This window comes from Durio zibethinus, chromosome 3 (genome assembly GCF_047325235.1).
Source record: "Durio zibethinus cultivar Kanyao isolate XHJ-2024 chromosome 3, ASM4732523v1, whole genome shotgun sequence".
In the NCBI taxonomy this organism is placed as follows: Eukaryota; Viridiplantae; Streptophyta; class Magnoliopsida; order Malvales; family Malvaceae; genus Durio; species Durio zibethinus.
The window spans coordinates 34,032,813-34,058,549 of NC_143164.1; the positions used below are offsets into that span (position 1 = coordinate 34,032,813).

At 31.6% G+C, this 25,737-nt stretch overlaps 2 protein-coding genes across 2 annotated transcripts; both read right to left on the reverse strand.

The window, feature by feature from the left end:
* Positions 1 to 5,308: 5,308 nt before the first annotated feature.
* Positions 5,309 to 6,597, reverse strand: LOC111283903 (protein FANTASTIC FOUR 2-like). Its single transcript, XM_022872575.2, has one exon. It carries the CDS (start codon positions 6,392 to 6,394, stop codon positions 5,441 to 5,443), a length of 954 nt encoding a protein of 317 aa, XP_022728310.2. The 5' UTR covers positions 6,395 to 6,597; the 3' UTR covers positions 5,309 to 5,440.
* A 2,397-nt stretch (positions 6,598 to 8,994) lies between these two features.
* On the reverse strand, positions 8,995 to 10,757 carry LOC111283795 (uncharacterized). Its single transcript, XM_022872415.2, has 6 exons — positions 10,615 to 10,757; positions 10,342 to 10,503; positions 10,107 to 10,229; positions 9,758 to 9,994; positions 9,509 to 9,673; positions 8,995 to 9,435 (listed from the first exon to the last, which is right to left on the reverse strand). The coding sequence occupies exons 1-6, from the start codon at positions 10,657 to 10,659 to the stop codon at positions 9,166 to 9,168; spliced, it is 1,002 nt and encodes a 333-aa protein (XP_022728150.2). The 5' UTR covers positions 10,660 to 10,757; the 3' UTR covers positions 8,995 to 9,165.
* Between the last annotated feature and the right edge of the window lie 14,980 nt (positions 10,758 to 25,737).

A 25,737-nucleotide genomic window follows, 5' to 3' on the forward strand; every position in this document is an offset into this window, starting at 1 on the left:
TAATTACCCCAACCATCCATCGGCGCCTATTTGACAGTTGATGGATTAACGAAGATATTAATACAAGGACTACCAACTCTCTTTTGGTGTTGTACATTTACCAAAAAAAAAAAACAATCATATATTGGAATTTCAATTAAAATCAAAGGGTAAATGCAGCTGAGGCCTTCCTACAGTGACGTACAGTGATTCACATTAATCAGATATCAAAGTATGTTTAAATTTCTTTCTTTTTATTCCAATATATCTCTAACTATCCAATGCGGAGGATGCTACATCTTGCCCTACAACTGAAACAAATCACGTTCGTTTAAGCCATGTTTCTTCTATGCCACCCTTTTTTGTCACCGGGCCATAAAGTATGATCATTTTTTTTTCACTTTTGATTAGGAGGATCATTGTAATTTAGAGTCTAAATGTCCAAATACCTCTTAAAACAAATAGGAAAACAATGTAATAGCAAAAATTCACAAAGCAAGTATTGTAAATATTTGGAAGTTCATAGTAGTAATTTTTTTCCCCGTCTCGTGTTTCCTTTTCTTCAATGATGGTGTGCCCCTATATTGAAAGCGATGAGCACATAAATTATAGGAACCCCATTCCCATTAATTGATCGTGCTTGGTTGGGACCATCCAGTTCACTATACTTGGTGGTTGGAGAATTAAGCCAATCCTTGATTGATCCATGTCCCTTTTTTTTTTTTTTTTTAATTCAGAAAGATATCATTTGTTTGCGTAACTCTTGCTTAAAGTAAGTGTTAATTGATCAATCCAAGTAAAACTATTGTATTGGAATTTGGAAAGACATATAAACAAGGAAAAAGATTGTATGAAACACTTAATTTCCATTCAAATTATGAAATTAACCACATTACTGCAAAAGCCATTCATTTATTATCAGAATCATTAATAAATTTATTAAAATAAATATTTATCATTTAATTATCATATATAATGAATAATAAATAATATTTTTAATAGTGTAATTATATGTCATAATTTAAATGAAAAAAGTATATACTGATCTAAATAAAAATCTCATATAATTTTTTACAAAAAAAAGAAACATAAAATATAAATTAAAAAATTAAATCGAGAAAAAAGACTACGAACATGGGAGAAAGGGATAGAAGAACGATGTGATTGCATAATGAGAAAGAATTATATGAAATAGTTAAGTCATGTCAATATATACTTTTTTTATTTAAATCATGTGATATAATCACATTATTTAAAAAAATTAATTATTTATTATTAAATAAATTATTAATTTATTAAAATTATTATTTATGATTTAATTATCAGATACGATGTATAACAAATGATTGACTTTTTTTCAATGACACTATAAGAAAAATAACTTTTACTGATGAAATTTTCTATCGATAATAGACAAATTGGCAATGCTATTTCATCGATAATAATTAAATAAGTCGGTAATTACCGATCAAATTTTTTGTTGGTAAATTTCATCAGTAATTACCAACAAAATTATTACCATCAGTACATTCTATTGGTAAATTCGTCAGTAATTCGTAGTTAATACTTATATTTCAATTATATTTAATATATTTTATTTATAATTTTTGTCATTTTATTTTAGTTTTGTAATTTAGTTTTAAAGTAATTACATGAATACTAAATATACAAAAATGAAAAATAAATAAACAAAATGCTCCATTTTATTTATAAAAAAATGTATAATATTTTACAAAATTGTTTATGAATTTTATTAAATAAAAATACAAAAAAAAACATATATGTTACAAATTCCGTACAAACATTTTGGTAATACATGCAAGTCAAATAAACAAGTACTTCTAATATATAATAATAAAAATACCTACAAAACATGTGAATGTTAACAACCTTTCCTTCCTTACCTTAACCTTCTTATAGAAATAACACAAATACAAATGTAAAAGTTTAGAGTTTACTTGAATTATTGCTCAAACAATTTAGGAAAAAAACATTGTCTATAACAAGTTATATTAATACAACCTTGTGGAATATTTATGCAAACATATATCTGCCCATATGTATATATATCTTGTCTTATGTCTCATATGAGTTCTACATCCAAATACAAAAAACCAAAAGCCTTGCGTATAAACATGAAAAACAATATTTGACAAGGGAAATAATATATATCACAATTCGTAACCAACAAGTTGTTAAGCATTTATATATAGAAAAGAAGAAAATGATTAATAAAATGAAAAAAAAAAAGCAAAAAAGCTCAAAAATTAAAATTTTAACCTTCTTAATCTATCATATTTAACGTTGAGTATTGTAATTTTCATTATAAATTCCACCAAAAACCTACCAAGGTTGATGAACACTTAATGGATGAAACATTGTACTCAATTCTTCGTGCAAGTATACACATAAGAACGCACTTATTGTATAGGTTTAATAGGGCATTGTTAACACACGTAAAATTTTTGCCTAGTAGGTAAAAATTTTTATAAGTTCTCATAGGAATTATGCAAATTAAGCAATTATAAAGAAACTTGAGCAAATAAATAAGGAAAAATATGTCAATTTTAAGTCTAAAAATTTATCTTTTCAAGTTGGGTTTTAAGGCTTGACAATGACCTAGGGTATAATTTTTCTTTGACACAACATGGAAGGGTAGGTAGGGTAGGTGTCATCAGAAAAAAACTTGTAAATGGTGGCATTAAAGAGCCAAATGGGGTGGATTGAAGTTCATTGTGTAAATCATTGATCCTTTGCAAAAGCTTCTTTAAGTAATTAATGGCGTCCTTAAGAATTGAAGCCCTATCTATCTTAGACATAATAAGCACGATGAATAGCTAGTTACCAAATGTTGTAACTTCAATGATTTAGATTTTAGAGTATTAAAAACTATAATATTGATGGAGCGCTCTTTGAACAAAGTATTAGAGAAGACCACCAAAATGGGTAAAACAAGTTATTTCAAGAAGATTTCTAGCTTTTGTAAAGAGACAATTGCAATAGTAGTCAGACAAAATGTTTTTTTTTTTTCTTTGTTCTCAGAATTATAAGATTGCATTCTCTTAGATATTCCAAAATGTATCTTTTTTTTCTAGGAAAATAAGTTTTGGAATATTTAAGAGAATGCAATTTTGTTTTTAGATTGAAAGTACACAAGTAATGTATTCTTATCTCTTAAAAGAATTATAAAATATTTTCATTAAAAGTAAAACAAATAAGTTCACAACTAAATTGATTTTCTGATCCACTTTCTATACCTTAGAATGACATAGAACTAATGAAATGATCCATGTATAATTTCATAACTTTATTAAGTCCTAGTTAGAGATGGTGCCTACTAATTTGATAGTTTCATGTTCCTCGTAGAGTAAGATTTTACTTATTTGATAAATGATTTAACTAGAAATGAGCAAGTGGAAACTTAAGTTTGTGTTTATATCATCATAGCTATTGAAAATGGTGGAGATAATTTTAAAGTCTTTATTATTAGTTTCTTTTTGTAGTAAATTTTCCCCCATTATTTTCTATAATTAGAATTGATGTTTAAGGAAAAAGTCTTAGCTTAAGTCATTCCATTTTAGACCCAATTCTCATAAATAGAAAAAGCTAGATGTAGTTACACTTGTTTAGTTTAGACTTCATTTAGTTATTACTTTTATAATTTACTTTTTACTTTTTTAATAGAAAAGTGAAAAGAAAAACTAACATAAAGAATGCATAACAAAAGATAAAAATAAAAATAAAAACACCAATCAAAGGAATCTTAATTATCCCATTGGTCTCCCTCAAATAGACTAACCAACTAGACAATCATGGTCCATACCCAAATTTTATTAGTGATTAACAAGGCTAAGTCTTAAGCCTTAGCATATGGAAGTAACAATGAGAATGACAGAACATGTTGGGCTCATACAGGTTTCTTAAGCAAGTGTATTACAAAAATACATGTATTGTATAGTCAAATGTTGGTGGTAATATGATATATTTCATTAATAAAAAAAAAAAGCATAGACCCATATTATTTGGATGTTACTGATTTGGAATTTTGCATTTTTTATTTTTCTATTAATATTCTTAGTTCAATTTAACAGAATATCCAAAACAATATGAAAACCCATACAAAGTACCTAACAATCAAGAAGAAAAGAAGTTTCGTGCATTTGACAAGTTCTTAAGAGCCCCTCTTCCTTGTTATAGATAAATTTATATCTAGATATGATGGCATTTCATTATAAGAATTGCTTGTCCAAAATATATAGAAACTAAACCCTAAATGCCCTAAAATAAAAAAAAATCAAGTACATCAACTCATAATACTATTGAATATTATAAAATTTACGAACATTTTATCAATACAATAATACCATAATATTTCAATAATTATTATTAAATTTTAAAAATATTAAATATAGAATTTTTTTCAAAACAAATAAAAATCTTAATACACATTAAATCCAAATTTAACATAACATCAACATGAAATTTTTAATTTTTATAATTATTATAAAAATTAAAAAATATATTGAATTTAAAAAATTTTCAAAACAAACATAAATCTTAATACACATAAAACCCAAAGCATAAAATCAATATAAATCTTACACATATAAAAGTTAATAAATTTATATATAAAAAAACCAATAAATCTTAATAATACTCAACAAATAAAATAAAAAATCCAACAAAATTAATAAAATGTTTAACTTAACAAAAACTCAATAAATATATAACAAAAAACTCAACAAATCTGAACAAATCTATAATAAAAAGTTTAACAATAAACTTAACAAATAAACAGCAAAATTCTTGAAATATAAAGAAGTAAATTACTAAAGATGGAGGGATATGACTTGTCGGCCGATGAATTTAAAAGGACGACCAACAGTGGAAAAAAAAGGAGGGGAAGAGGGGGATTTAGGGATTTGAGGATTTAAATTTTGAGAAAAAAATAAGTGTTTCTTGGATTTGGGAAGGGGGGTTAAAATTTTATGTGATTTTCCAATGGATTATTGATGAAAATTCCATTGGTAATTGGCAACTATTAAAATTGTTTTACCTACAAAAAATTTCATCGATTTTGACAATAAATTACGTTATTTTTTTACTTACAGATTACTGATAAAATTAAATTTATCAGTATTTCATCAGTGATAATCAATTTTTTTTACAAATACATTCTATCAATAATTTATTGATAATTATCAACATAATTTTTTTATCAGTAAAATTCCATCGATGATGTCAATATTTTTTGTAGTTTGACATAATTATGTGACATAATTTAAACAAAAAATATAATAACATAATACAACTGTTTCATACAATCTACTTTAGAAGATAATAACTATCATAAGCATATAGTTAGGAAATCCAGGGTTCGTTAATCTCAAACGGAAATTAGAAATAAAAAATAAAGGGAGAAAATGGGAAATTAGGGAGAAAAATCTTCAACTTTAAGCTTTCAAGTAGCCAGCAAGAATTGCTCCCAATGAAGCAAACCTTTGTGCCCACGCCCTTTTTCTTTGCAGCTGCTTGGCCTAGGAAACTTCCCTTTTCCAATTTCACCCCCAGCATTGGCACTATTTCCTTCCATATCCTCAGCTCCCCAATGACACTCCTCTTCTTCCACTTCTCCTTCTATTCCATTTTCTTCATAATCTACTTTGCCATTTTCATCTTCTCCTACTGCCTCTTCTTGGTCTTCCTCTTCGCCATCTTTGTCGGAATCCTTCAAAAGGGAAAGCCTGAGCCTGCCATCACTTCGTTCTACATGGAAGAAACTATGACAAGGACGGATAGTTACGGCTTGAAGAACTAGGCGGCCGCCTTCTCGTTGAGGCCTAACTTGAACACCATTGGAACCGCTAATGGATGTCAAAGGAGGTGGAAAGTTGCTGCCACGACTCATTTTTCTTGTCACCAAATTTTCCCTTGGTTTCGATGGATTGCAAGCCTCAGTTTCTAATGAAAGCAAGAAAATGTCATCGCTGCTGTCGCTAACTTCACTTCCGGTTTCACTACCCAAGCTTTCGGTGCACATTTTAAGACTTTTTTCACTTAGCGCTGAAGCTGAAGGCTTAACGAGAGGATGCACGTAAACTTTGTCATGCTCGGTAGAATCTTCTGCGTTGGAGAGGGACTGGAGGAAACTCCAGCCGCCCATGTCAAAATTTTGATTGCCAATTGTTTTGCAATCATTTATGTTGCTCTTATTGTTGGTGATGGCGGTGTTTTTTTCTTCATTATAGGGCATAGGTTTGGGCTCGGTAGGGGCAGGGTTAGTGAAACAGGGCTTAGGAGGAGCAATGGAGCCAGGAAAATTCATTTTTGGTGGAGCTAGTTTCAGCCTCAAAAAACGTGATTCGAGCCTTTGCTCCGGGCATGATTGCAACCCTTGATAGACACTTGAGGACATTTTCTTATCCACAACAAAATGTTGGGGAAAAGAGAGGTAACAGGGGAGCCTAAACCTTTTCCCCTCACCTTCTTTTTGGAGTTTTCTGAGATCGAATGGGGAGGTGGGGGATGTAGATGAAAGAGAAACCTTTTAAAAGAAAACCCCCAAATATTTTCTTTTAGTTGTAAATGAAGATGGGGTGGTTTTGGGAATGGAGAGAAAAAGGCAAGGAACAAAGCAGTGAACATGGAAGAAAAGTAAGGGATGGGGGGATGATTTATAGTAAGGAGAACTGAGACACAGAAGCAAGGCCATAGCCTTTTACTCCCACTAAAAAATTTTGCAAACTTACTCCACCACACATTCGATAGCCAAAAAAAAAAAAAAAGATAAAGTATATTGAATTGGAGTATACTTTTATTGAAACATGGTAAAGACAACTTTGCTGTTAGAAATTATTATAAATTTAACTTTGTTTTTAGGATTAAAAACACAACAAAGTTAACAGTTGCAGCCCAAAGCCTAACTCCTACTTATGTCTATGTTGATGATTTTATTTTAAACCAAAAACTAGTTATTATGGATTATGTTTTTTTTTTTTTTCTTTCTTGTGCTACTAAAAGAAATCCAAACATCGCAAAGCAGACAGAAAACGATTTTGATTCTTCTTTTTACAGTTTTACCCATTGCTTGAGTTTGTGTTAGCTTTGCCTAATTTTCCTTTTCATTCATATCGTGCACTCTCAGTTCTAGTTAAAGAAACCAAACATAGTTTTCATTCAAGTGAAAGAACACCAAAACCTGCAATTCTTTGCTCTTAAATAACAAACAGTTGTATTAACAGTTACATTTTTTTCCTTATTTTTTGCTTCTCCCTCTCCTTTCAGGTTGATTTTAGGATTTGGAAACAAAATCATTTACTTTGGAAGGTTTAAGTTACATTATTTGAAGTTATTTTCATTTCACGTGTTGAAAATAAAACCAGAAAAACAAAATATTATAATGTCCTACTTTTCCCAAGTTCCAACTCAAACAAATCATTATATATTTATGTTTGAAGGATCAAGTTAGTAAAGGTTGAGTGATGTTTGCAAAATTCTGTTTTAATTGAATTGGATGCTAGTAAAAGATCTTAACTTTGATTAATGTTTAAAACAACCGGCCAAATGAGAAAAACTCATTGGCAGATGATACTAAATTTTAACATAAAAAACTACGTTTAATATATTCTAAGGCAAGAGGTCACACAACTTTTCTTTCGGTAATCATAAACGCTTACAAATCACGCCTTAAATCTATAGAGCAAAGGAAAGCAACATCACTTTGCTTTTTCAACTCTGATCTATATAATGGACAAATATTATATTAATTTGGTTAACTGAAATGTCAAAAAAAAAAAAAAGTATCGATTGGTTTGTTTGCTTTAAAATATTAGTAAAACTGTCTACTACAAATTATTTCAGAACCCTTGTGATATAGGCAAAAAAATCTTTCCCACCAACTGCTATGTTGCCTTGGTTGTTGAGAAGTACTTTCTTTATATGCTCTATTTGTCAGCTTAACCCCACATTGTAGTTAAGAGTCAAGGGGGATATATGGCAAATAAAGTGCATAAAGGGGATAACAATGGATGGGTGGATGTCTCAATTCAGGTATCTGGCAAGGAATGCATTTTAATTTAGATCTTTTCTTTGTTGAGGATCAAAGGATGGAGATCCGAAAACAACTTTTATAATCGCTTTTTTTCCATTAAGATGTAAAGTTTTGAATCACAATTATTGGTGAACACCGTGATAGCAAAGTAGGGTATTAATTATTGGCATCCAAAAGTCATTACAAAATTTGCAAAAATTCTGAAATTAATGGAGTGCCACTTGGGACTTGAGGTCCGATTTTATAATAAACAACTCTCTTGCTATTGTTGGCAGTGTCACCAATGCAAGATTTGTGGAGGATGTGTGTGGCAAACTCCTATAGCCACAGGTCATATGGCCTTAAACGTATGCCTGGTATCATGATGGAGAATTCGAGTTTGGTGGAGAGAGGGAGCAGATTTGCTCAATCACGGTAGCATTGGAAAAATGAATGTTTGCCCCCAACATATCCTCCATTGAAAGATAGCAAATACCTATTTGGAAGAACTGATGAAGAGACGTTTTTCTAATAATAGGGGTGCAACCATCCTTCTTTTCTATGTGAAATTATTGTAGCCATTAACAATTGAGCCATAAAATTTCTCTTTTTATGTATAAGGAATAATAATATATCCTAAATGAATTTATTCACATTAGATGTATTAGTTGCAATCAAATGTCCAGTTCTTATGTTGCTTTGTAGGCCTTTTTCTAAACTTGTTGGGGGTTTGTTACTTCTAGTAATGATTCCTAAAAATGAAATATATGGTGCTTCTGCTGTAGAATTTAAATATCGAGCCCATTTTTTTATATGTAAACTAACTTGTGTTTTCTTACAGTATTAGAATGGGGGCTGTGTATTTTCTGAGGATTGGAAAAAATGAAGGATATGACCTTGGTCACAAATCTAACAGCAGCAACTGAAACAGCAGTGAATTTTTCTTCAAGCCTTTACTTCAATAATGAAACTTCGTACTAGTAAATAGACCTCATACTAGATAAATCTTAGTAGATTTTGATGGCGTTTGCTTGTTACAGAACATATTAATTAACAAAATTATTGCTTATTGCTTCATTTGGTTTACGTGTGACCTAATGCTGCTGCTCTTCATCAAAGTACTCATCAAGAGACGTGGGTAAGCCAAAGATATCCCTTCAAGGTCTATCATCAGCATCATCACAATCTCCATTGATTTCCTCTTCTTCTTCTTCTTCTTCTTCTTCTTCTTCTTCTTCTGCTATGGGAGGTGAAAAATCCAAGCACATTCCTCTAATCACTTCCTCATACGATGCAGATAGATCTTGGGAGGTCATTTGATGGTACTCTACCAGCTGGTGAAGGCACTGGTTTTCCCTAACCAGATTTGCATTTTCATTTGCCAGTCTGGATTTCTCTGCGAGCAGTACTTCCAATTGAAGCCTCACCTGCCACCAAAGCACCATTACTTTAAATTTGGATCACAACTTTTCGGTGTGCTAAGCGAATAAAGAAACTTACAAGATCATCTTCCTCAGGTCGGATCCCCTTACTGAATCCATCTCGAAGCCTTTTGTTCTCTTCCTCAAGCAAACCACAACGCTCTTGTATAAAACACAAATCCGATTTTATGGAATTCAACTCTCTGGCAAGTGAAGCTGCTTTGGTAGCCATTGAAATTGCTAGCTGCAAAATTGAAGGAAAGAGAACCTGAGAACTAAGCTTACTACATGGTTGCTGATAAAGTAAAACAAAAGGAAAAAAACCAACATTTTTGGCTTTCTTCATCATCTTCTTATTTTGGGAACTTTGGCCATTCTCCTTTTCTGAATCATCTCCTTTCTTCTCATCTGAGCATTCACTGGAATCAAATTTCCTCTTCATACCTATCTTACTGTCTTGTTCGATTCCTTTTTGTTTTGGAACTACCTCTTTGGACTCCGAATTCTTCAGGTTACTATGAAAGATATCGGTCAATGTGGGAGGTTTAGACAGCTCTCTAGCTCCCTTAAAAGCAGAGCAAACAGAAAACAGTAACTTCAGCATGTTTCTAAATTTCTTATAGACCTACAAAACTAAAGCTAATCTCCTAATTTGTAATAGAATTGTTTAAGATTACCTGAAGAGCATTATCTAGATTGTTTGATAGCTGAGAGAGAGTTTGTGAGATGGAATCAAATCCTCTAAGCAAAAGCAATGAATCCTCCTTCAATCGCTTAGCTCTATCGGATTCTCCAGAATTCTGCCCATAAAATTAGAATGAAAACTTATCAATTCAACATCATCCCCTAAAACAAACTTTCATAGCATGGCAATTAGCTTCAAAGAAAAGCTGAAGAACAAAGAAAACTTACAATCTGTGTAGGCAAAGACGGATCAACATTTTGGACAATGGAGATCTTGGCATTCCGATCATCGATGAGTGCATCGACCCGGCTACGCAAGGTGCTCCAAAAACGCTTGTCTGAAGCAGGGCTGAAGAGAGGAGATGAAGAAGCCATCAGACTTGTGGGCTCCTGTTAATGTATCCAAACCAGAGAAAAAAGATAATTAGAAATTAAAAATAAAAAAAGAACACCCCATTAAAGCTGAGAAGAAGCGGAAAAGGGTAGAAAAGCAGAAAGAACCTTGGTGAGATGAGTTGGTGATGAAGTATCAATGGAAGCTGCCATGGGAGAAAAGCAACAGGAGAGAGAAAGAAGCAGAGCAGAGTGGCGAGGGTAACGGCTAGTTTATGAGGGAAGCTCTTTGATACTGGGAATTTAAAAAAGGTGCGCCGGTCGGGGCCAACGTTCTAAAATCTAATCCACCTGAAAAGTGTAGTTGGTCCACTCCTTTTATTAGATCATTTAAAAAAAAGTATGGTTTTTCAACGCGCCTGGTAAGGGACCTGGATAGAATCTAACGGCTCTGGTTTCTTGATGGACTTGGAGGATCGTGGTTTAAACTGGACGATTTAAGCTTGGGTGTGGGCTGATTGGATCAGGATTTATTTGTTTATCATCCACAAAATTCAAAATGGTTTTTTGGATTAGGTTTTTGTTTGTTTGCATACATGGCAGTGGATCCTGCTTTGAATTTGGACGTTGTTGCCTTGACCATCCTCTTTCTTAATTGCTTTTGCTAGTTTGCCACCCTGGAATCCAGACTTTTCAAAACATTAGGGCTCAAGTCGAAAGTTTGCCTTCGATGTCCTATTTATGCAAAAATAAAAAACAAAGGAAAAAAATTTTTTAATTAAAAAAAGTAAAAATAGTTAAAGTTCAAGAAAACTTAAACGCCTAATGTTCTATTCAGCTGAGTTTTTTTTTTTTTGTTTTTTTTCCACTTTATTCAGCTAAGTAAATAAGGATTATGAGTTAACGGTAGATTAGAATTTAAAATAAATAAATAGAGTTTAGTTTCATTATTCTTCCACCCTATGATTTAATTCTCGTTAAATCACATGAATTAATTTTTCGTCTTCATATTGGGTCGAATGCAAGATACCAGTGAAAATCTCTAAAAATTAAAAAGAAAAAATTTCACAACACCTCAAAAAATAGTTTTTTGCCACATTTTCTATCCACAAAATTAATAATTTCATTGAACAAATTTTTTTAATATATTATAAATAGTCACTTTCAAGAAAAAATCTTGAATATGATGGAATGGCACCACAAACCTCCCAGAGAACTTGAAGGAGCGACGCGAGGAGCATGTAAAAATGGGGCAAAACAAGAAACGTATGCAGCTCGAGATAGATGATAAGATACTAGAGTCCCTTAAAGTTCCGGTAGTTGTTTGATCAACCAAAATCAAGTGGCATTTTAAACTCAAACCACTCTGTACATGACTGTCTGAGATGTATTTTTTTTCCTTGTTTGTTTTTCCTTCGTTCGCATATGTCATCTCTATGTTTTAATATATTCATTTCTTTCAATAATAAATAAAGCTGTTACCTTTGAGTAAACCCGATGATGCATTTCAAGATTGTTAGGGGCATTTTAAAGGTAAAATGGACTTTTTTCTCTTTAGTATAAGTCAGTTGACGTGTCAGGTCGACTTTAAATTTTAGGATCCGCGTTAGCTTAGTTACTTTAACAACTTGCTAGTTAGCATATGAAGGTTGCTAGTTGGTATTTTATTTTGATAAAATAAATTGTATGTTAGTTATTACTTTATTTTGGTTTTGTGTTTATGATTTATTTATGGTATTTTGATTAATATGTCACTTTGCATACACTTTATATATTCACTCGCATGCATAAATTTTAAACTCGGGCTCTATTCTTTTTAAAAAGAAGTAAAGTAGTTACGCTCTCGTGATGTGATAAACTCCGCATTTGCTAGCGAAATACTTTCATTCAAATTGAATCTTTTCTGTTAGTAGCTTTTAATTGGTAAGAATTAAGGAACCTTACTAGTTTATAATAGACGATTATATAGGGAATAATCTGAGAACCTTTAGACGTATAAATCCTAACCCAGTATATTGTGAGCTATTAGAAGCTTGCCTAGGGTATAGCCCTGTCGATCTTTTTATAGAAATAACCTGAATATGTATTAAAATTTTTAAAAAATTGATAATAAAAGAAAAACATTTTCTTGAAAAAAAAAGTAAATTTTCTCTTAACATATAGTTCATTCATTTTTCTAGTTATCCAAAATTTGCATTTTCAAAAATGTTTTAAAATAAAATCAAGAAATTTTTTTAGCATTATCCAACCAAAAAAAAAAAAAACAACAAACAAATTTTTCAAAAAAAATGTGTGTTTTTGAATTTTTTCCAAAAAAAAAAAGAAAAAAAAAGAAAAGAGAAAAGAATTTTAAATCTGAATGTTGTTTTATTTTTCATATTTTCATTTGATATTTACATACATTTTCATTATGTTTAAAAAAAAAAAGAGAAATAATAGGGTAGTATATACAACCCATCCTATGCATCCTTATAGATAATACGTGCATCCTATCTAATGCACACATCAGTAGATAGTATATGCATCCCATTTCATACACATGTTGATAAATGCATATGCCTCTCATGCACATTTTAATAGGTGGTACATGTAGTCCATCTCATCACATATTTTAAGGTAGTATCAACCTTATTAGGCCAACACAACACATCCATTGTATTTTATGTAGACATATTTTGTGCACTTGATAGGTTTTTGCATTCTATACAAATATGTTATATTAATCATAGGAATATATCTGATTACTTATGTAAATATGTCATTGCATTTCATACATGTGGGTTCATAAATGGTAGGATTTTATAGAACATGCATTACGTTTCATATCCTACCATAACTGTAACATAACATTACATTCCTCACATACAAATCCATGGATGAAAATTTTGTCATTTGGGGCCCATACATGTGAAAATCAATTTACCTTTGGCATATTGGCATTTCATGACATCTTTTTACATTCCATCATATTTATAAACATGCTTTATGTGTCACATGAGTTAGAAATTGTTTTTGTGACATTCATTCAATAAGGGTAATAATATAAAATTTTTGGCTTAAGTCTTATAATAAAGTGTCTGTCTTGGTGGAAATCAGAATTGTGAAAATGGGAGATCAATTGGAAGCATGATTAGTGCATTGAAGTTGAACTTTGAGGAATGAAACAACGATGAAAATGGTTGAAGCTAATGGTATGGTTGAGTTTGTTGCCTCACAAGAATCGTTATCACTTTTGATTCCATTAAATTAAGACCAACTGACTCCTATTGGTTCCAACACTTTTTCTGAGTATACTAAAGCATTGGGTGATTCAAATAATGACCAAAGTTTGGGTGAGCTCAATAAAGGAATGAGTAAATTAGCCTTACAATGATTGAACTCAAAAGTTTGATTTTCAAGATGGAGTTGCCTGGCTTCAAACAACCCTTACCAATTATTTTGAGTCTAAATGCACACTTAAATTCTTCTCATGACTATTTTTGATCTCCTTTCCAAGCACCTAGGATTAGGCTCCCAAATTTTATACAACCTTCGAGAATTTCACACTTGAATTTGTTTCCACCACCTCACATTTTACAACCACTTGTTCAGCGGCTATCTCATCACCACCTTCTGAATCCAATTTTCAACCTAGAGTATCTCAATTCACTTCAAAACCAAATATACTACCATTTTTCCAACAAAGCAAACCAATTATAGAATAGAAAAATTCTTGCAACACCAAAGGAAAAACCCATATTGATCCAATACCCATGTCCTACACAGAGTTATCCCCACTACTTTTAGAAAACTACCTAATTGCCCCTGTCTCTGTTGAACTCCGCAAATCACCTTTTTTCAAATGGTATGACCTTAATGCCCGATGTGAATACCATTTTGACATTATGGGTCATTCTCTGGAATACCATACGGCTTTGAAACATAGGGTATAAGGATTGATAAAAGTCAGATATTTGGATTTTAATGCCAAAATAAAGCCAATTATTTTCAAGAATCCTTCGTCGATCCATGCTGAGATAGCAAGTAATGTTGTAGGCAGTATTCAAACTGGCTAAGATAATGAATGAAAAGAAGAAGCGTTAAAACAAAGGGTCATCTTTACCAGTAGTCAGAGTCCATTTCTTTTGGATTTCTTAGGCGAGGCAAAAAGGAGTAAAAGCTAGTCTAGCTTTTTATGGTCTTTGTCCTAGGATTGTGCTTGATGTATAAACTTGAAACTCTTGGAAATAAAGAAAAATTTTTGAATTTCCTATGAATGGACATCTCTGTTTACGTTTCATTTTTAATAATGGTGTGCCTAAAAGAGTCTATGGAAAGAATGATGATTGCAATTTTATTTTCACCAAACTTTTGAGGCAAAAGAATGTATTTAAATAACCTGACTTAAATACAAGAAGGAATCTGAACTTATCCTCAATAATAATAAATTTTGATTTGCATATCATGCCTCATTTGTTTGAATTTATTATTTTTCATGCCAGCTAAGGACAAAGATTAGTGATTGTATATACACTTTCGTTAAACCTTCCAAGCAAAAAATGATTCGCAATAAAATCCCACATAAACAATTTTCAATATCAAAAAATAAAAAATAAGTCTTTTCAAAAGGAAATATATGATTTTTATGGCGAGAATCTCAAAGTAATTAGTGATTACTATAAAAAAAAAAAAAAAGAACTCTCATCCAATACCACTACACTTTTCCTTAACCACTCCTATGTTTCAATCCATTTGAATAATTTTAGTTACCAATCATAATTCTTTAAGAGGCATGAATTTTCACTAGTGAACCTTGTCATCATTTGATACATTGAACCGTAATCTTTTCTTGGGTAATGAGTAAAAGAGACCAATTTTAAAAATTTATTTCAAATTTGTAATTTGTAATTCAATGTGTATCAAATCTTGCTAATATAATTGAATTATCCAAATTCTTTCAATGACATAGACATGAAAAATACTTGAACTTTATTTTTCAAGTAACCATTATTTCATGTCTTAAGACATATTGACTAAAAGAAGTAAACTAATTTCCTGCCTAAGATAATTTGTTTCATACCTTAATACATTTTTCCCTTATTTTACCAATATGCTAGACAATTTGGAACCAAAATGAGCCTTTTTTATGAGTTATGCAATCAAATTTTGGACATCTCATATGACTTCATAAGAACCTTGAATAGGAAAACAAAAGGGGCATCAGTCAAACAAAAATAATTGATGGTTGTAACAAAAAAATAAAAAAAAAATGAAAACAAAAACAAAGATGAGATTTTTATCTATTTCTTCAAATACATTGCTCTTCTAACCAAGTGATCGTGTTTGAAATGATGAATGACCATCTTTATCTATCATTTGCTTATAAAAAAATTATCCACTTGCTACCCCTTTTGAGCCTATTAAATTTATTGTTCCCAAAATGAACCCCGGCCAAGGATCGCTTTTTACATTATGGGCAAAATAAGGAAATCTTTAAAAGCTCAACTTTAAAGAAAGTGTCTAATATTGAAAATGTCTAACATGCATTACAAAAATGAGAGTCTGAGGTAAAAAGTGAATGAAGCTTCAGGAAAATAGAATTCAAGAAGTTGATTGCTAAAGATGAAGTTAGATGTCCCAAAAAAAATAAACAAAAAAAAAAGAAAATGATTATGACATCATGCACTTAAAAAATTTGAATGAATTCCAATAAAGTCTTAACAAATTCAAAGTTTTGGAAAAGGGACAAGAAAAAGGCCCAAAATAGAAAAGTAAAAAAAAAAACAAAATAAAAAACTATTGAAATGAAAACCTTTCTTCGAGATTATTTTCCTAAAAAGAACTCCTCTTCAATTTAAGTTTTTATACTTGAAATGATAAATGGCTACCTTTCATTATCTTTTCACAAATGTAGAAATTTATTACTTGCTACCTCTTTGAGCCTGATAGAATTCTTTCGAAATAAACCCTAACTAAGGATCACCTTTTACACTAAAGAGCAAAAAAAGAACACATTTAAGGGTTAAGAATGGAGATGTCCAAATGATATCTTGTATGTTGGGGCAAAGGCTCAATATTAAAGTTCACAATAAGTTTTAAATTCACTCAGTGAAAAAAAAAAAGAAGAAAACAAAAACAAATGAATGGGTGGAAAGTAAAAAGGAATAGATTTCAGAGTGTATCTTTCGAATGGAAAAATAATCCTTTGTTTTGAGTACCCTTAAATTCTTATTTTAGGCTTTCCTATCCTTTTTTCTTTTACAACTTAGAACTTTAACCTACGTTACAATCTAAGTCCATATTGGATCAAGCATAAATGCTTAAAATTGAAGAATTTTTTATGGAAAAATCACCATGAATCTTTTGAGTCTCTATTTATTACACAATTTCCTGTTTGGATCATTAAACCCTTTCAAAAAAAATTCTTTTCCTCTTTTAAATTAGTTTTGAAAATTTAAATGCATGGTATGTTAATAAAAAAAATAAAATAAAAAAAAGCAAAGAATGACAGACACATGGCTTTTTATTCAGAGAATGCTCCATAAAATCTTTGGCCTAATTATCCTGAATAATATATTTTTAGCCTATTTATCCTTTTCTTTCAGAACCCAGAACCTTGGCCTACATTACGTACCTTGAAAAGTCAATTCTGATCAAAGGTGGACACTTGAATTAAAAAGTTATGTCCTTGAAGATTTTACTAAGTTCTTCATTGTTAATTATTAAAAAAAAAAAAAGGCTCTAAGGTGAAATCCTAAAAAGGGCAGTTTAAAATTACAACAATTTTTGAGACCCTAAAAGAATTTTAGAGTTCCAAGATTCTATGCAGAATAAAAAGTCACAATACAAAATCTTTTAAAAGATCAGTACCCATTAAAAACTTTGCATTTCTCCAAAATGTGAAAATAAAAAAACCAGCCCTTTTCTCTATCCAAATCTTCCTTGCAAAATATTGATTAGCTTTAATGTACATTGACGCATCATGTTTTCAATAAAAGAAAAGTGTTTTAGAAAAATCATCTCTTTTGTGAGCCCAAGAGAAATTCTTACAACCCTCTTTGAGCCTTCTTTAAAGTATGCCCATTAGTGAAAAATTTATTACCCTATCCACAAATATTTCAAATAGTAATCATCAAGCCTTCTCTAAAATATGCTCACTAGTGAAAAAAATTGAATTGACAATTATACCATCCATAAGCATTCCAAATAGTAATCATTAATTTATAAGAGATTTGAAAGTCTTGAGTTTTCAATTTTTCTCATTAATTGTAAAGATAGTTTATATAGGGCAATTTTGCGTTCACTTTTGAAAACTTCATAGATTAGTTAAGCATTTTTGTACAAGATATTGAGAATCATTTTTGGTGAAGAATGAACTTTAAAATTTTGAACAAAGATTTTTTGAAAAAAAAAAAAGAAAAAAAATGAGGTCTTTGAATTTGCATCAATTGCAAAAGACATTTAATCTGCATATTGCAAAAACGAAAAAGATATTCACATTTGCTTTCAGCTCTGCATCATAAAAAAATGACATTCATATTTGCATCACTTTTATTCGCACTTGCATGTGCATCATGAGAAAGACATTTACTTTCAACTCTACATCACAAAAAAAGGACATTCGCATTTGCATCACCTGTATTTGTATCATTTGCATGTACATCATGAGAAAGAAATTTGCATTCACATCTACATCACAAAAAAAGAGACATTTGCATCACTTACATCTGCATCAACAAAAAGTCATTCACATTTGCATCACTTGCATCTGTATTGCAAAAAAAAAAGATATTTGCATTTGCATCACTCATATTCATACTTACATGTACATCATGTTGTAAAAAAAAATTGCATTTACATCACTTGCATCTGCATCATAAAAAAATGAAAATGACATTCGCATTTATATCTCTTACATTCGCACTTGCATGTGCATCATGAAAAAGACATTTGCTTTCAACTTTACATCACAAAAAAAAAAAGACATTCGCATTTGTATCACTCGCATTCATACTTGTATATGCATCATGAGAAAGACATTTACATTCACATCTACATCATAAAGAAAGAGACATTTGCATTTGCATCGCTTGCATATGTATCACAAGAAAGACATTCGTATTTACATCACTTGCATTTGCATTTATATAAGACGCTTGCATATGCATCATATAAGACATTTGCATTTTCATCCTGGTATTTGCATCCTAAAAAAAGTATTTATTGGGGCATTTATATAAAAAGAACATTGGCATTTGCATTATGAAAAAGTCATTTATATTTGCATCAAGCATTCACATTCTTACATGCGCATTGATATTTGCATTCACATTAACATTTACATTTACATCATTTGATGGAAATAGATATTCATATCATGATTGTGTTTGTCAACTTTGTAAATATTAGAAAAAGGATAAGGAAAAAAAGGGCAAAAAAAAAAAATCTATCATGGAAAGATGAGAAAAAAAATAGTTTGATAGAAAACCAAAATATCAAAAAAGGTTTGAAAAGTTGAAAGAAAAATGATCTGCAAAAAATGAAAGGATTTTTGAAAAATGAGATATGATAAAAGATCAAATTTAAGCCTAGCTTAGCTGGTCCTTGGTTAAATTTTAAGCCCAAATTGGCTAGCCCTTGGTAAAATTTTAAGCCCAAAAAATCTTATCACGGGTCAAGACTTAAACTCTAGGCTCATGTGGCTTCAAGACCTGAACATGGACTCATCCGTGTCCCAAATCACTCTAATTGTCATGGTTCACACCAACTTGTGAGGTATTATCCGTTTTAGCCCCCATTGGCCTCACGGTTTTATCCTACAAAATGTGCCTTACAAGTTAAAGGTAGTATGAACCTTTATATCCCATGATCAACTTTAGTACATAGTCGATATTAGATTCCTAGCTCCATCATAGGCTATGACATCTTCCCTCACTCTAACGAAAACTCACTATCTTTCGTGGTATATCACTAGTACCTCTAGAGCTAGCTCTGATATCATTTGTCATGGGCCAAGACTTAAACTCTAGGCTCACACGACTCTAAGACCCAGGCATAAACTTATATGGTATCCCAGATCAACCTAACTATCATAATTTACATCAACTTATGAGGTATTATCCATTTTAGCCCTTCTTAGCCTTACGATTTTGTCTCATAAAAGGCACCTCACAAGTTAAAAGTGGTGTGAACCCTTATATCGCATGACCAACTCTAGTACACAGCTGATGTGGGATTCTTGGCTCTACAGCTTAGCTAGCCTTCAATAAAATTTTAAATTTAGCTTAGTTGGCCCTTGGTAAAATTTTAAGCCTAGCTTAGCTGACCCTTAGTAAAGTTTTAAGCCCAGTTTAGCTGGTCCTTAGTAAAATTTTAAGCTTAACTTAACTAGCCTTTGGTAAAATTTTAAGCTCAAATTAGCTGACCCTCAATAAATTTTAAGCCTAGCTTATAAAGAGCCTATTAAAGTTCCCTATGAACTTGAGAATGAAGTCTAAGGAATATTAGCTTAAAGAAGGTGATTGTTGCCAGTCAATTATGTAACTACTCTACCTGCTAAAATCCATCTCAATCTCAAACGAAATGATTTTAGCAATTTAGTTAGTATTTAAAACTAATAAAGTGTCACTGCCAAGGAGATTTTCTAAAAGAAGTTTGCAAACCTTGTCAGTCCCTATGGATGATCAGTTTATTAAGGCCATAGTTCAATTTTGGGACCCCTCATATTGCTGCTTTGTGTTTAATGAGGTTGACATGGTTTCAACTATTGAAGAATATTTAACTTTCCTTTGCTTGGATCTCTCTAACCCCAATAAGGTATGTTGGAAGAATAAAAAAATTGGTTACCACAAAAAGCTTGCTTAAATGATGGCCTTAGATGTCTATACTATTGATAATTGGGTAAAAGGAAAAGGTGAAAGTGTTGGTATTCCTTGGTCTATTGTTCATGACTTTATATACAAATATTTTGGCACTGAAAGAGGAATGGATTTGATGGCATTGGCTTTATATAAGGTAATGGGATTTTCAAAAGTAATAGGTTACATTGATGTTGTAGTGGTGAATTTTTTTGATCAACTTGGTTACCAAATCAACCCTATTCCTGCAATTTTAGCAAAGACCATTACATCTTTAAATCATTGTCATCAAAATGGATGTGCTTAATTGTTGATCGTTTGGATGAAAAGTCATATAAAAGATAATGGTGGTAAATTTCGCAAGCCCTATTTCACTACAAGTACTTCCACTAAGGAATTTTGTGGGAATGAATGGCCTACACAAAATCTAAGGAAACATGGATCTTATTTCTATGCAAGCTTACTAGCCAAGATGTAATATGGAAAGCACTTTGGATGCCTTATGGACTAGTATTATATGGCTGTGAAGATAAGCTTTGGGTTCCTCTTTAAGGCCCTTAGGATGCAATTAGTTATTCTCCAATCATGGTGCAAAGATAATATGGCTATGAACAGTTTATCCTAGCTACTTTCGGACTTAGTAAAATGGAGCTTTCATATGTTAAAATCAATGCCTCCATAAAGATAGCCAAAGCCCTACAAGCTTGGAATTTGCCTCAAAAGGAAGATAGGAAGAGATGCTCAAATGAGGTTCCCCTCGAGTACTTTATGTAGCACATTAGGTAAAATAAAGACATTAAAATCCTTGAAGGAATAAGTCTAAATGGCCTAATGAAATCATCACCTTTTGATCCCCTATTCATAGTGAAAGCTGTTAAAAGAAAGTTTCAATTTGAAAAAGATGAATTGGAGCTTAAAAACAAAGGCTAAAAAAGGAGTTAGATGGAAGAATGAACTAAAAGATTCAAGCACTCAGACAAGAAAATGATGAATGGAAGAATTTTTTTTTCTGATCTTAACATACACAGTCATCCACCAATTGTGAGTTACCTCAACTTTTGAAAGAAAATAGACAATTACAAGCAAAGATGCAAAAAAAAGATGAAGCACTCACCGAAACACAAAAGCACATCTAAATGCTCAATAAAGTAATGGTCAAAATTGGAACACAAGTGGGTGTTGTGAATGAAAAATGTGAACAAGCCAAGGAAACATATATGAGAAAACATAACCAATTGGAGTGCTTGCTTGATCAAATCACTATGGCTACCGATAAAGCTAAAGACTTGGTAGAAAAAGTTGAAGAATGAAAAATAAAAGTACCACCAGTGGGAACACTTGGCCAAGAGTTGCTAGTTTTCCTTAATGAAGTGCAAGGCTAATATCAACAATTAGGGATTTTTTTCTACAATAAATTTTAGACTTTTCATGGATGTAATATTGGATTTGGTTAGAAATAACTTTCAATTCAATAAAGATTTTCTTTGTTAATAATTTTTATGTGGTAAATCCTCTTTATTGCATTCATATATCCATGCTTCATACATAAATATCTTTTCAAAGTGCATGATAATAAGTCATCCTAATTTCTTTAAAAATTATAGTAAATCAAGGTTCAATGATAGCTCAACCTTCAAACAATCTGAGGTGTTACAATACTAGATATCAGGCAAGAATCATGGAAGAAGAAAACACTCTTCACCTCCAAAAGCTACAAAAGTCATAAGAAGAATTAAAAGGGTAGTTGGAAACTATTACTGAATTATTAAAAAATATGAACAAGGGGAAAAAGTGGAAGAAGTGGTGATACAAAATGAGGTTGATTCATTATATCCCTCTAGTTTTGGCCTATACTCAACACAAACATCTCAAGGAGCCTAGCACCAAATGTCATTTACTACAAACTATCCCTATGTCCAGACTAACATGCCAACAACTATTGCTCCTACTCCCCTTACCCCTACTTTTGACATTAAGATGCTTGATCCTACATAAGTTCCAAATCTTGATGATCCCAGAAAGCAAGAAAAGTTAAAATTGGCCCTATTGAAATTAAAAAAAAAATTGAAACCTAAAAAATGAACACTATTGAAGAAAGGCTTAAACCTATCAAGGGAAGGATTTTTATGGGTCAATGGATGCTACTGGACTTTACTTAGTCCATGATGTTGTAATTCCACTAAAATTAAAAGTGTTTGAGTTTGAAAAGTATGATGGAACTAAATGCCCTACTACACATGTCAAGATGTATTGTCACAAAATGTTTGCATATGCTCACAATGAAAAATTACTCATCCATGTTTTTCAAGATAGTCTTACTGGTTCAACAGTTAGGTGGTACATACAACTAATAGATCTCACATCATTGGATAGAGAAAACTTGCAAGGACTTTCATTGCACAATATAAGCATATTATAGACATGGCATCAAATCATATGTCTCTCCAAAGCATGGAGAAAAAAGCAAGTGAGAGTTTCAAAGAATATGTTCAAAGGTGGAGAAATATGGCTACCCAAGTTCAACCCTTATTGATTAAAATAGAAGCCACAGTTTTATTCGTCAATACTCTCAAGGCTTTCTATTATGATAGAATAATTGACAATGCCACCAAAAATTTTACTGATATGGTAATCTTTAGAAAAATCATTGAAAATATTATTAAGAATGGGAAGCTAGAACGGGGTGAAACATTTAGTGCAAAAAAAAAAGTTGCACCCAAAAAGAAGGAGGTTAATGTTCAAGCTATATTTCGTAAAAGGCCACAATTCAAAGGGTACCCTTGATATCCTCTATGCCCCACATACTAAGACCCTTACCATTCCACCCATAACATCTTATCAAACACCTATCCTTACTACCCCGCACCACTTACTTATCAACCTAGTGTCTAACCTATAACCCCTATGCATGGCCCTGCCCCTTTTCCTACCGCCTAACCAAATGTATAAGCCAATTATTCAAAGGTGCCTTGAGCTACCAAAAAAAGGACCCAGATTGATCCCATCCCTATGACCTATACTAAACTGTTCCATCAATTAGTAAAAGGTCATCTTATAGTACCTCACCATGTGGCACCATTAAAGCCTCCTACCTTAAATGGTATAATGCTATTGCTAGATATAACTATCATGCTGGAAATATAGGTCATTCAACTAAAAATTACCCTAATTTGAAATACAAGGTGTAACATTTCATTGACAAGGGTGTGTTAAAATTTGATACCTTTGGAGGACCAAACATCAGTGGGAATCCTATACCAACTCATACTAGAATAATTAATGCTATAAATGGTGGTAAAACTTGCCACACTAAAATGAGTGTCAATAATGTCAAAACTTCATTGGAATAAGTTTTTAAAGCTCTGGATAAAGCAAACATGATTCATCTAGTACCCCTAAGTCACAAAGATTATTGTGACAAAAAATATTCAAACCAGTCTTACAAATATCATAAAAGAACTTTGGGGCATTCTATCTAGCATTGTGATGCATTTTGTCAAAAGCTATAAAAGATGATGGATGGCTTTCAAATCAAGTTTTATGAGAAAGCTAAAGAAGACATGATGAATGTAGTAGGAGAAAAAGGACCTTATAGGGCTTGGGTCAAACCTCTCACAATTTACTGCAAGCCAATTCAGAACTAAAAGCAACCTACTTCAAAGTTGGTTTTGACAGTCAAGGTCATAAGTCTTTGAATGATAATCAAACTGTAATTAACTTTGCAAATATAACTGAAGTAGAGGGCATGATTAAAAGTGTATGATGTTATTCACCTGAAATGATGGATTAGGCTAGAAAATAGAAAGCCAAAGAAAGTGAAAAAGGTGACCAAACTAACCCTGTTGAAATTCTTAATAAGGGATTCCAAAAACCAATCACTGAGAAAAAGACATGTGAATTTTTGAAATTAATTAAGCACAGTTAACATAGCATGGTGGAATAACTAAATAAGATATCTGCAAGGATCTCACTTTTTTCATTAATTCTTTCTTTAAAATCCCATAAGAATGCTTTGTTAAAATTGCTAAACCAAGCTTATGTCTTTCACAACATATATGTGGAAGAAGTAGGCAACATTTCTAGGAATTTGCTAGTATCTAATTACATAAGCTTTAATAATGTTGAAATACCCCCTGAAGGATAAAGAAGATTAAAGGCTCTTTACATCATTGTAAAATACAAGAGTCATACCATTACCAAGATCCTTATTGATAATGACTCTTTAATAAATGTCATGCCTACTAGTACTTTGACCATGCTCCCAATCAACACATCCTATATAAAAGCTAGCCATATGGTAGTACGGGATTTCGATGGTTCATGAAGGGAAGTGTTAGGGGACATTGAGATACCATTATCAATTGGTCCTTGTACTTTTAATATCAAATTTCAAGTGATGGACATCTTTCCAACCTATAGTTGCCTATCGGGAAGACCATGGATTCATATACTAAGTGTTGTTCTTTTTTTTTTGTACCAAAAAATTAAATTCATTGTTGATGGGTATTTGCTTTATATTTCTAGGGAAAAAGATTTGCTTGTAACACAATCCACATCCACTTGATATGTAAAAGCAACTAATGAAACATCGAGTGCTCATTTAGATCTTTTGAGATAATCAATGCAACGTATGTAAGGGAAAGATCTAAACTTTATGCCCCTCAACTATCTACAAGCACTAGCATGATAATCAGACAAGTAATTGAAAAGGGTTGGCATCTTGAAAAAAGATTGGGGAAAAATCTACAAGGGATAAAACAACCTCCATTGATATCATATAACAAGGATAGCATGGCCTGGGATATAAGCTAACAAGGACAGACAAAATGAAAATAACAAATAAAAAAAGAGAGAAGAGAATAGCTAATCTAAAGGGATACGAACTCGAAGATGAAGAGTTAGTCATTTCCTACCTTTATGATACCTTTCATTCTAGAGGATGCACGTATCCTCAGTCTTCTCAAGCTAGTAATGGGGATATGGCATGGAATCTAGGGAAGATCTTTTCTAATTTCTCTATTATAATGGTGGATGATGAAGCTGTTGAAGATTAATAAGAGAAACCATTTATGTATTTTACCCTGCTAGGCAATGATGTGAAAAATGAAATATGACAAAGTTACTTATTGTCCTTAAACCTCTGAAAAAGTAATATAATGAGTTAAACCCTAACTATTTAAGCCCAAGCATCGGGGATATCTTTTATGTATGGGCTAATTTACTCATTATTGTTTCAATAAAATGATTTGCATAATGTATTATCATTATATTTTCTCTTTCAATTTTTTCATTCTTTTCCACAAACACTTGTTCACATCCTTATATTGCACATGTTTTTCAAGTTTCTAAATAATGGATGTTCAAACAATCATGACCATAATTCATTATTCAATTTTGAAAGCATTATTCATGCTAATATGATTGATAAATTGACACTTTTAACCTACTAAGATTG

Bases quoted from the DNA above. Each gene is read 5' to 3' on its own strand.
- LOC111283795 (XM_022872415.2), bottom strand. From the start codon at position 10,659: ATGGCAGCTTCCATTGATACTTCATCACCAACTCATCTCACCAAG. The intron at 10,504-10,614 runs GTTCTTTCTGCT...ATACATTAACAG, and splicing joins CACCAACTCATCTCACCAAG to GAGCCCACAAGTCTGATGGC. The intron at 9,674-9,757 runs GTTGGTTTTTTT...TCAATTTTGCAG, and splicing joins TGATGAAGAAAGCCAAAAAT to CTAGCAATTTCAATGGCTAC.
- LOC111283903 (XM_022872575.2), bottom strand. From the start codon at position 6,394: ATGTCCTCAAGTGTCTATCAAGGGTTGCAATCATGCCCGGAGCAAAGG.